General features: G+C 43.7%; 1 protein-coding gene across 2 annotated transcripts in view; it reads right to left on the reverse strand.

Moving 5' to 3' along the window:
- LOC110538842 (epsin-3-like) overlaps positions 1–12826 on the reverse strand; it is a 68032-nt gene that overhangs the window by 29565 nt on the left and 25641 nt on the right. For both annotated transcript variants that reach the window (XM_036941980.1, XM_036941981.1), the window contains exon 7: positions 1–31. This exon is cut by the window's left edge and continues 91 nt beyond it. In XM_036941980.1, the coding sequence (XP_036797875.1) occupies positions 1–31 (31 nt within the window). The remainder of the gene's footprint in view (positions 32–12826) is intronic.

Raw genomic sequence — 12826 nt, forward strand, 5'->3', positions numbered from 1 at the left:
GATGCGGCACGGCGAGGAGAGGAAGAGGTGGCTGGGAGGAGGAAGAGGAGGAAAGAGGGAGGGAGTGGAGAAAGAGAGAGAGAAAGAGGAGGGAGGTGGCAGAGGAGAGGTAGAGAGAAAGAGAGGGAGGGAGAAAGAGATTGAGAGGGAGGAGGGAGAGGTGGGGGAGAGGGAGAGAGGGGCAGGTGGCAGAGGAGAGAGAGAGAGAGTGTGTGATTTTTAAGAGCAGAGTTTTAGTAGAGAGAGCTGGGTTTGCATGTTAAGTCTGCTGTCCAACCACTGTGTGTTGTGTTATTCCAGCAGGCCTGTGTTGGCATGGCATGCTCTGCCTTGGTCTGCAAGACTGCACCCCAAATGGCCCCCTATTGTCTATTTAGTGCACTACTTTTGACTATGTACCCTGGTCCTAAGTAGTGCACTATATAGGGAATAGGGGGCCATTTGGGACGGATCCTAACTGCTGCTCTCTGCCTCCTGCACTAGGAACAATGGTGGCTTTTGTGGAGTAGGTAAAGGAGGTATTTTTTCATTTTAATTAGATTTTACCTTTAACTTGGCAAGTCAGTTAAGAACAAATTCTTATTTTCAATGACGGCCTACCAGGGAACAGTGTGTTAACTGCCTTGTTCAGGGGCAAAATGACAGATTTTTTACCTTGTCAGCTCGGGGATTCGATCTTGCAACCTTTCGGTTACTAGTCCAACGCTCCAACCACTAGGCTAGCTGCGCCCCCCCCTCTCCAAGTAAAGGAGGTAGAGGGGGTAGAGGAGGCAGAGGAGGTAGATGAGTAGAGGGTCGAGGGGGTAGAAGGTGTACTGGGAGTGGAGGAGTAGGTGGGTAGTGAGGGTAGAGGGGTAGTGGAGGTAGATATGTAGAGGGGATAGATGGGTAGAGGAGGTGGCAGGGGCAGAGGAGTAGATGGGTTGTGAAGGTAGAGAGGTAATGGAGGTAGATAAGTAGAGGGGTAGTGGGGGTCATGGCTGTAAGGATGGGGGGGGGGTCATGGGTGTAAGGCAGGGGAGGTCATGGCTGTAAGGCGGGGGTGGGGTCATGGCTGTAAGGGGGTGTCATGGCTGTAAGAGGGGGGTCATGACAGAATGGGGGGTGGGGAGTCATGGCTGTAAGGGGGTGGGGGTCATGGCTGTAAGGGGGTGGGGGTCATGGCTGTAAGGGAGGGGGCTGTGGAGGGAAGGAGGGGGGCAGTACTGTATATACGTCCCAAATGGCACCCTATTCCTGATGTAGTGCACTACTTTTCACCAGAGCCCCTATAAAAGGCAATAATAGTGTGATTTGGAACGAGGCCATTGGCAAGGTCCAGTCTATCTCTGCTGAACCCCAATCACTTCCAGTACACCACCTCTCAATGTGGCCTGCCTGGGCTGGACTGTCGTCTGGCTGGGCCGGCTGGGACCTGGGTTCAAATACTATTCCATATCTTCTCAAATAGTGCGAGCGTTTGCTTTAGCCTGCCTGCAGTGCCAGGTGGGCGGGATCTCTTCTATGGGTTCCATTACGCCAGACAAGCTCAATCAAAGCACAGACAAAGTAGTTTGAAATGATTTCAAATTGTATTTGAACCCAGGATCTGTCTGGGACGGGACAGGGAGCTACTGCCACAGTGCCAGGCCAACCCTCTGACCCCCACTCAACCACCCAGCCCCAGCCCATCCATCAGGTCCATCTAAACCCGCAACGACAGACAGGACAGACAGACTCAAAGATCATCAATCCAGGACACATAGTATGTCCTCCACCGTCATTGACCAGACTATCCTTCTGTAACAATGCTGAAATGGAGCAGAAATCAGGCCAGAGTGACTTTCCCAGACAAGGCCTACTGCATATTATGGAATATGTCAATATGGATGTCGTCTGAATCATTTCACAGTAATTATCTCCAAAGTATGTAGTAATATACAAAGTACGTAGTAATATAAAAAGTATGTAGTAGTATAAAAGTATGTAGTAGTATAAAAAGTATGTAGTAATATAAAAAGTATGTAGTAGTATAAAAAGTATGTGGTAGTATAAAAAGTATGTAGTAGTATAAAAGTATGTAGTAATATAAAAAGTATGTAGTAGTATAAAAAGTATGTGGTAGTATAAAAAGTATGTAGTAGTATAAAAAGTATGTAGTAATATAAAAAGTATGTAGTAGTATAAAAAGTATGTGGTAGTATAAAAAGTATGTAGTAGTATAAAAAGTATGTAGTAATATAAAAAGTATGTAGTAGTATAAAAGTATGTAGTAATATAAAAAGTATGTAGTAATATAAAAAGTATGTAGTAATATAAAAAGTATGTAGTAGTATAAAAAGTATGTAGTAATATAAAAAGTATGTGGTAGTATAAAAAGTATGTAGTAGTATAAAAAGTATGTAGTAATATACAAAGTATGTAGTAGTATAAAAAGTATGTGGTAGTATAAAAAGTATGTAGTAGTATAAAAAGTATGTGGTAGTATAAAAAGTATGTAGTAGTATAAAAAGTATGTAGTAGTATAAAAAAAAATGTGTGTGTGGGGGGGGGGGGGGGGGGGGGGGGTTCTGCATAGAAAAATCTAGTGGGTCACCTTTGGCCAAACAGTAAAATATTTATATATATAGTAAGTTTGGAAACACCTACTCATTCAAGGGTTTGTCTTTTATTACTATTTTCTACATTGTAGAATAATAGTGACGACATTAAAACTATAACACATATGGAATCATGTAGTAACCAAAAATAGTGTTAAACACATCAATTTAATATTTTAGATTCTTCAAATAGCCACCATTTGCCTTGAAGACAGCTTTGCACATTCTTGGCATTATCTCAACTATCTTCATGAGGTAGTCAACTAGAATGCTTTTCAAACAGTCTTGAAGGAGTTCCCACATATGCTGAGCACTTGTTGGCTGCTTTTCCTTCACTCTGCGGTCCAACTCATCCCAAACCATCTCAATTGGGTTGAGTTTGGGGGATTGTGGAGGCCAGGTCATCTGATGCAGCCCTCCATCACTCTCCTTCTTGGTCAAATAGCCCTTTACACAGCCTGGAGGTGTGTTTTGGGTCATTGTCCTGTTGAAGAACAAATGATAGTCCCACTAAGTGCAAACCAGATGTGATGGCGTATCGCTGCAGAATGCTGTGGTAGCCATGCTGGTTAAGTGTGCCTTGAATTCTAAATAAATCACAGACAGTGTCACCAGCACCACCACCCCTCCTCCTCCTTGCTTCACGTTTGGAACGACCCATGAGGAGATCATCTGTTCACCTACTCTGCATCTCACAAAGACACGGCGGTTGGAACCATAAATCGCAAATTTGGACTCATCAGACCAAAGGACAGATTTCCACCAGTCTAATGTCCAGTGCTCGTGTTTCTTGGCCCAAGCAAGTCTCTTTTTCTTATTGGTGTCCTTTAGTAGTGGTTACTTTGCAGCAATTGGTTACTGCATGATTCCATATGTGTTATTTCATAGGTTTGACGTCTTCACTATTATTCTACAACGTAGAAAATAGTAAAAATAAAGAAAAACCCTTCAATGAGTAGGTGTGTCCAAACTTTTCAGTGGTACTACTCCCTTCACAGAACAGCGCAAACTGGCTCTAACCAGAATAGAAAGAGGAGTGGGAGGCCCCGGTGCACAACTGAGCAAGAGGACAAGTACATTAGAGTTTCTAGTTTGAGAAACAGATTGGACAAGTCCTCAAACGGCAGCTTCATTAGTACCCGCAAAACACCAGTCTCAAAGTCAACAGTGAATGAGGCGACTCCGGGATGCTGGCCTTCTAGGCAGAGTTCCTGTGTCCAGTGTCTGTGTTCTTTTGCCCATCTTAATCTTTTCTTTTCATTGGCCAGTCTGAGATATGGCTTTTTCTTTGCAACTCTGCCTAGAAAGCCAGCATCCCGGAGCCGCCTCTTCACTGTTGAGACTGGTGTTTTGCAAAAACAAGGACATTTCTAAAGTGACCCCAAACTTTTGAACGGTAGTGTACATACATATATTTTTTAACATTCTTTTCAGGATGTAAAAAAAAATAATTCAGTCTAAACTTAAATGACTAAAACCACATATAAAGTACGTAGAAAAGATAATGGACCTATACATTTTTAAATAACAATCACCAAAATGTTAAAACTAGAAAGTCAGGGAGAATACTTATTTTATTATTATTATTATGCATTCAGGAGTATGTTTGTCATGGCATGGGGGCCCCCATTGACTCTGTTATAATGTTTGTCATGGCATGGGGCCCCCATTGATTCTGCTATAATGTTTGAGTCACTCAGATAGCATAAGCCATTGCGAAAATGTGTAGATTTGAATGAAATGAACTTTAAAACGGCACATTTTGTCATGGCGGTCAACAGGAGGGTCTCTAAAATGTCCAGTCGGCGACTGCACCAGTGGCCACGCCCCCACCACGCCCCTACCACGCCCCCACCACGCCCCCACCACGCCCATCGCCTAAGCCACATTTTGAACCCAGAAAAAACTCTGGTGTGTGTGTGGGAAAATCAAACATGCCACAGACACCAGAAGTATAACATTAACACAGTGTGACTAACTGAAACCATGCTCACGCTACTTAGCTTCCCACACACAACCTTTACACAGCTGGTGCACAGACCGCACTCAGCTGGTGCAGAGGCTGCACACAGCTGGTGATGAGACCACACACATGATATTACACTGGCAACTGGCTTTGGTCTCTGCACCATCCTTCTGTACTGTTCAACAACTCCACCACATCCTACTGTATCATACTACTACTGTACTATCCAACAACTCCACCACATCCTACTGTATCATAAAACTACTGTACTATCTAACAACTCCACCCCATCCTACTGTATCATAAAACTACTGTACTATCCAACAACTCCACCACATCCTACTGTATCATAAAACTACTGTACTATCCAACAACTCTACCACATCCTACTGTATCATAAAACTACTGTACTATCCAACAACTCCACCACATCCTACTGTATCATAAAACTACTGTACTATCCAACAACTCTACCACATCCTACTGTATCATACTACTACTGTACTATCCAACAACTCTACCACATCCTACTGTATCATAAAACTACTGTACTATCCAACAACTCTACCACATCCTACTGTATCATAAAACTACTGTACTAACACCTACACCACATCCTACTGTATCATAATACTACTGTACTATCCAACAACTCCACCACATCCTACTGTATCATAAAACTACTGTACTATCTAACACCTACACCACATCCTACTGTATCATAAATCTACTGTACTGTCTAACAACTCCACCACATCCTACTGAGTCATAATACAACTGTACTATCCAACAACTCCACCAAATCCTACTGTATCATAATACTACTGTACTATCCAACAACTCCACCACATCCTACTGAGTCATAATACTACTGTACTATCCAACAACTCCACCACATCCTACTGTATCATAATACTACTGTACTATCTAACAACTCCACCACATCCTACTGAGTCATAATACTACTGTACTAACACCACCACATCCTACTGTATCATAAAACTACTGTACTATCTAACAACTCCACCACATCCTACTGTATCATAATACTACTGTACTAACACCACCACATCCTAATGTATCAAACTACTACTGTACTTTCTAACAACTCCACCACATCCTACTGTATCATAAAACTACTGTACTATCTAACAACTCCACCACATCCTACTGTATCATAAAACTACTGTACTATCTAACAACTCCACCACATCCTACTGTATCATAAACCTACTGTACTATCCAACAACTCATCTTACTACTGTATCATATTCCAATAGTAGTATTTATACCACACACTATCACATCGTACTACTAGACACACCCTATTGTATCTTAACAGATGCAATGTGTTCAACTCAAAGACAATGTGGTCAACTCAAAGACAATGTGTTCAACTCAAAGACAATGTGTTCAACTCAAAGACAATGTGTTCAACTCAAAGACAATGTGTTCAACTCAAAGACAATGTGTTCAACTCAAAGGCAATGTGTTCAACTCAAAGACAATGTGTTCAACTCAAATCGTTGGCCTTAGTCAACTTTTAATGGCTATAATATAATAACTGTCAAATCTAGAATTTGCTTGACATAAACCATTCAAAGGCACTTAAATATTTTGTCTTGCCCATTTACCCTCGGAATGGCATACATACACAGTACTCAATTGTCTCAAGGCTTAAAATCCTTCTTTAACCCGTCTCCTCCTCTTCATCTACACTGATTGCAGTGGATTTAACAAGTGACATCAATAAGGGATCATAGCTTTCACCCCGATTCACCTGGTCAGTCGATGTCATGGAAATAGCAGGTGTTCTTAATGTTTTGTACACTCAGTGTATGTTTATTAAAATAATATATTTTGGACCAATTGAATAAACAGGTAATACCCAGTCCCAGCTAGCTAAATGTGGCTACCACAGCCATGTATAATACATAATGCCCAGTCCCAGCTAGCTAAATGTGGCTACCACAGCCATGTATAGTACATGATGCCCAGTCCCAGCTAGCTAAACGTGGCTACCACAGCCATGTTTATATAATACATGATGCCCAGTCCCAGCTAGCTAAACGTGACTACCACAGCCATGTTTATATAATACATGATGCCCAGTCCCAGCTAGCTAAACGTGACTACCACAGCCATGTATAATACATGATGCCCAGTCCCAGCTAGCTAAACGTGGCTACCACAGCCATGTATAATACATAATGCCCAGTCCCAGCTAGCTAAACGTGGCTACCACAGCCATGTATAATACATGATGCCCAGTCCCAGCTAGCTAAACGTGACTACCACAGCCATGTATATATAATACATGATGCCCAGTCCCAGCTAGCTAAACGTGGCTACCACAGCCATGTTTATATAATACATGATGCCCAGTCCAAGCTAGCTAAACGTGGCTACCACAGTACAGCCATGTATAATACATGATGCCCAGTCCCAGCTAGCTAAACGTGGCTACCACAGCCATGTTTATATAATACATGATGCCCAGTCCCCGCTAGCTAAACGTGGCTACCACAGCCATGTTTATATAATACATGATGCCCAGTCCCAGCTAGCTAAACGTGACTACCACAGCCATGTATAATACATGATGTCCAGTCCCAGCTAGCTAAACGTGGCTACCACAGCCATGTATAATACATGATGCCCAATCCCAGCTAGCTAAACGTGACTACCACAGCCATGTATATATAATACATGATGCCCAGTCCCAGCTAGCTAAACGTGGCTACCACAGCCATGTATAATACATGATGCCCAGTCCCAGCTAGCTAAACGTGACTACCACAGCCATGTATAATACATGATGCCCAGTCCCAGCTAGCTAAACGTAGCTACCACAGCCATGTTTATATAATACATGATGCCCAGTCCCGGCTAGCTAAACGTGACTACCACAGCCATGTATAATCCATGATGCCCAGTCCCAGCTAGCTAAACGTGGCTACCACAGCCATGTATAATACATGATGCCCAGTCCCAGCTAGCTAAACGTGGCTACCACAGCCATGTATAATACATGATGCCCAGTCCCAGCTAGCTAAACGTGGCTACCACAGCCATGTATAATACATGATGCCCAGTCCCAGCTAGCTAAACGTGGCTACCACAGCCATGTTTATATAATACATGATGCCCAGTCCCAGCTAGCTAAATGTGGCTACCACAGCCATGTATAATACATGATGCCCAGTCCCAGCTAGCTAAACGTGGCTACCACAGCCATGTTTATATAATACATGATGCCCAGTCCCAGCTAGCTAAACGTGGCTACCACAGCCATGTTTATATAATACATGATGCCCAGTCCCAGCTAGCTAAACGTGGCTACCACAGCCATGTATAATACATGATGCCCAGTCCCAGCTAGCTAAACGTGGCTACCACAGCCATGTTTATATAATACATGATGCCCAGTCCCAGCTAGCTAAATGTGGCTACCACAGCCATGTATAATACATGATGCCCAGTCCCAGCTAGCTAAACGTGGCTACCACAGCCATGTTTATATAATACATGATGCCCAGTCCCAGCTAGCTAAACGTGGCTACCACAGCCATGTTTATATAATACATGATGCCCAGTCCCAGCTAGCTAAACGTGACTACCACAGCCATGTTTATATAATACATGATGCCCAGTCCCAGCTAGCTAAACGTGGCTACCACAGCCATGTTTATATAATACATGATGCCCAGTCCCAGCTAGCTAAACGTGACTACCACAGCCATGTTTATATAATACATGATGCCCAGTCCCAGCTAGCTAAACGTGACTACCACAGCCATGTATAATACATGATGCCCGGTCCCAGCTAGCTAAACGTGGCTACCACAGCCATGTATAATACATGATGCCCAGTCCCAGCTAGCTAAACGTGACTACCACAGCCATGTATAATACATGATGCCCAGTCCCAGCTAGCTAAACGTGGCTACCACAGCCATGTTTATATAATACATGATGCCCAGTCCCAGCTAGCTAAACGTGGCTACCACAGCCATGTTTATATAATACATGATGTCCAGTCCCAGCTAGCTAAACGTGGCTACCACAGCCATGTATAATACATGATGCCCAGTCCCAGCTAGCTAAACGTGACTACCACAGCCATGTATATATAATACATGATGCCCAGTCCCAGCTAGCTAAACGTGGCTACCACAGCCATGTTTATATAATACATGATGCCCAGTCCCAGCTAGCTAAACGTGACTACCACAGCCATGTATAATACATGATGCCCAGTCCCAGCTAGCTAAACGTGGCTACCACAGCCATGTATAATACATGATGCCCAGTCCCAGCTAGCTAAACGTGACTACCACAGCCATGTATAATACATGATGCCCAGTCCCAGCTAGCTAAACGTAGCTACCACAGCCATGTATAATACATGATGCCCAGTCCCAGCTAGCTAAACGTGGCTACCACAGCCATGTATAATATATGATGCCCAGTCCCAGCTAGCTAAACGTGACTACCACAGCCATGTATAATACATGATGCCCAGTCCCAGCTAGCTAAACGTGACTACCACAGCCATGTTTATATAATACATGATGCCCAGTCCCAGCTAGCTAAACGTGACTACCACAGCCATGTATAATACATGATGCCCAGTCCCAGCTAGCTAAACGTGGCTACCACAGCCATGTATAATACATGATGCCCAGTCCCAGCTAGCTAAACGTGACTACCACAGCCATGTTTATATAATACATGATGCCCAGTCCCAGCTAGCTAAACGTGACTACCACAGCCATGTATAATACATGATGCCCAGTCCCAGCTAGCTAAATGTGGCTACCACAGCCATGTATAATACATGATGCCCAGTCCCAGCTAGCTAAATGTGGCTACCACAGCCATGTATAATACATGATGCCCAGTCCCAGCTAGCTAAATGTGGCTACCACAGCCATGTATAATACATGATGCCCAGTCCCAGCTAGCTAAATGTGGCTACCACAGCCATGTATAATACATGATGCCCAGTCCCAGCTAGCTAAATGTGGCTACCACAGCCATGTATAATACATGATGCCCAGTCCCAGCTAGCTAAACGTGGCTACCACAGCCATGTATAATACATGATGCCCAGTCCCAGCTAGCTAAACGTGGCTACCACAGCCATGTATAATACATGATGCCCAGTCCCAGCTAGCTAAACGTGACTACCACAGCCATGTATAATACATGATGCCCAGTCCCAGCTAGCTAAACGTGACTACCACAGCCATGTTTATATAATACATGATGCCCAGTCCCAGCTAGCTAAACGTGACTACCACAGCCATGTATAATACATGATGCCCAGTCCCAGCTAGCTAAACGTGGCTACCACAGCCATGTATAATACATGATGCCCAGTCCCAGCTAGCTAAACGTGACTACCACAGCCATGTATAATACATGATGCCCAGTCCCAGCTAGCTAAACGTGGCTACCACAGCACAGCCATGTATAATACATGATGCCCAGTCCCAGCTAGCTAAACGTGGCTACCACAGCCATGTATAATACATGATGCCCAGTCCCAGCTAGCTAAACGTGACTACCACAGCCATGTTTATATAATACATGATGCCCAGTCCCAGCTAGCTAAACGTGGCTACCACAGCCATGTATAATACATGATGCCCAGTCCCAGCTAGCTAAACGTGACTACCACAGCCATGTTTATATAATACATGATGCCCAGTCCCAGCTAGCTAAACTTGACTACCACAGCCATGTATAATACATGATGCCCAGTCCCAGCTAGCTAAACGTGGCTACCACAGCCATGTATAATACATGATGCCCAGTCCCAGCTAGCTAAATGTGGCTACCACAGCCATGTATAATACATGATGCCCAGTCCCAGCTAGCTAAACGTGACTACCACAGCCATGTATAATACATGATGCCCAGTCCCAGCTAGCTAAACGTGACTACCACAGCCATGTTTATATAATACATGATGCCCAGTCCCAGCTAGCTAAACGTGACTACCACAGCCATGTATAATACATGATGCCCAGTCCCAGCTAGCTAAACGTGACTACCACAGCCATGTTTATATAATACATGATGCCCAGTCCCAGCTAGCTAAACGTGACTACCACAGCCATGTATAATACATGATGCCCAGTCCCAGCTAGCTAAACGTGACTACCACAGCCATGTATAATACATGATGCCCAGTCCCAGCTAGCTAAACGTGGCTACCACAGCCATGTTTATATAATACATGATGCCCAGTCCCAGCTAGCTAAACGTGGCTACCACAGCACAGCCATGTATAATACATGATGCCCAGTCCCAGCTAGCTAAACGTGACTACCACAGCCATGTTTATATAATACATGATGCCCAGTCCCAGCTAGCTAAACGTGACTACCACAGCCATGTTTATATAATACATGATGCCCAGTCCCAGCTAGCTAAACGTGGCTACCACAGCCATGTATATATAATACATGATGCCCAGTCCCAGCTAGCTAAACGTGGCTACCACAGCCATGTTTATATAATACATGATGCCCAGTCCCAGCTAGCTAAACGTGACTACCACAGCCATGTATATATAATACATGATGCCCAGTCCCAGCTAGCTAAACGTGGCTACCACAGCCATGTATACAGAGACAGGGAAAAAAGGTAGAGAGAGTGTGTGTGTCCCCCATTCTTTGTGTTTGCTGTTCAGCTGGAGTGAAAGAGAACAGGAGAATGTTAGGAATGCAGCTATAGAGAGCATCTCTCTCTCTCTCTCTCTCACACACACACACACTTGGATAGCGTAACCAAAACTAACAAACAATTTATGTAGGAATGGGGAACAACCAGGATGATACAACAGACAGAGACATGGACTGCTTCCCAAATGGCACCATATAGTGCACTACTTTTGACCAGAGCACTATGGCCAATGGCACCCTATTCCCTATTTAGTGCACTACTATTGACCAGAGCCCTATTCCCTATATAGTGCACTACTTTTGACCAGAGCCCTATGGCACCCTATTCCCTATATAGTGCACTACTATTGACCAGGGCCCTATTCCCTATATAGTGCACTACTATTGACCAGAGCCTTATTCCCTATATAGTGCACTACTATTGACCAGAGCCCTATTCCCTATATAGTGCACTACTATTGACCAGAGCCCTATTCCCTATATAGTGCACTACTATTGACCAGGGCCCTATTCCCTATATAGTGCACTACTTTTGACCAGAGCCCTATTCCCTATATAGTGCACTACTATTGACCAGGGCCCTTATGGAACAGGGTACCATTTGGGGCAGAGTTATTCATTGAGACTTGTCCAGGTCCAGCTGCCTGTTACAGGGACCAACAGGACAATAGCACCTACTTGAATAGGGCCTGTGAGGGACAATGACCAAGGGTATACAACTATAGAACACACAATCTATTATGCCATCATTGACATGAATGGGAACGTCTGTTCTATAGACTCTATTTCTGTGTACACAACCAGCCATCTCTACAATGAATCCAGATACTGCTGACGGAACACTTTATCTGTATTTCTGGAGACCCAAGTAACTGAACTTTTAGTCCCTTTCTGATGACAGACAGAAACACAGACACACAGACACACAGACACAGACACACAGACACACAGACACACAGACACACAGACACACAGAAACACAGACACACACAAACTGACTGACACGTTGATAAGATAAGAACCGTGAGTTCTTACTGAGTGTATATGCCATCTGTGTTCTAGAATAATCTACTGTATGTCATGGTCACAAGATAAGAACACGAAGAGCCAAAACATTCCAGCCCAAATCCCCTTGAGTGAGAAGGAAGAGGTTAGTGGTCACTGCACGACAGGGGAGGTAGAGACAGAGATGGTTCCTCTACTGGGAGAAATACTCCCAAATAAGATCATATTTTTTCAAGATAATATCTCAATCAATGTCCAACTTCTGTGTATTTACTAATAACATAAAGCTGGGAATCAATCTGGATGGGGGGCAAAATGCAAATATGACTGCCATAGACTGAGGGACATCCCATGACCATTAATTCCCTGAAGTATTTACATTATATATAAGTAACACATAGTGTAACCACCCTCCGTGTTGTTGTTTACTAGTAATACATAGTGTAACCATCCTCTGTGTTGTTGTTGTTTACTAGTAATACATAGTGTAACCATCCTCTGTGTTGTTGTTGTTTACTAGTAATATATAGTGTAACCATCCTCCGTGTTGTTGTTTACTAGTAATACATAGTGTAACCATC

The sequence above is a fragment of the Oncorhynchus mykiss genome, chromosome 13, assembly GCF_013265735.2.
Source record: "Oncorhynchus mykiss isolate Arlee chromosome 13, USDA_OmykA_1.1, whole genome shotgun sequence".
Lineage (NCBI taxonomy): Eukaryota > Metazoa > Chordata > Actinopteri > Salmoniformes > Salmonidae > Oncorhynchus > Oncorhynchus mykiss.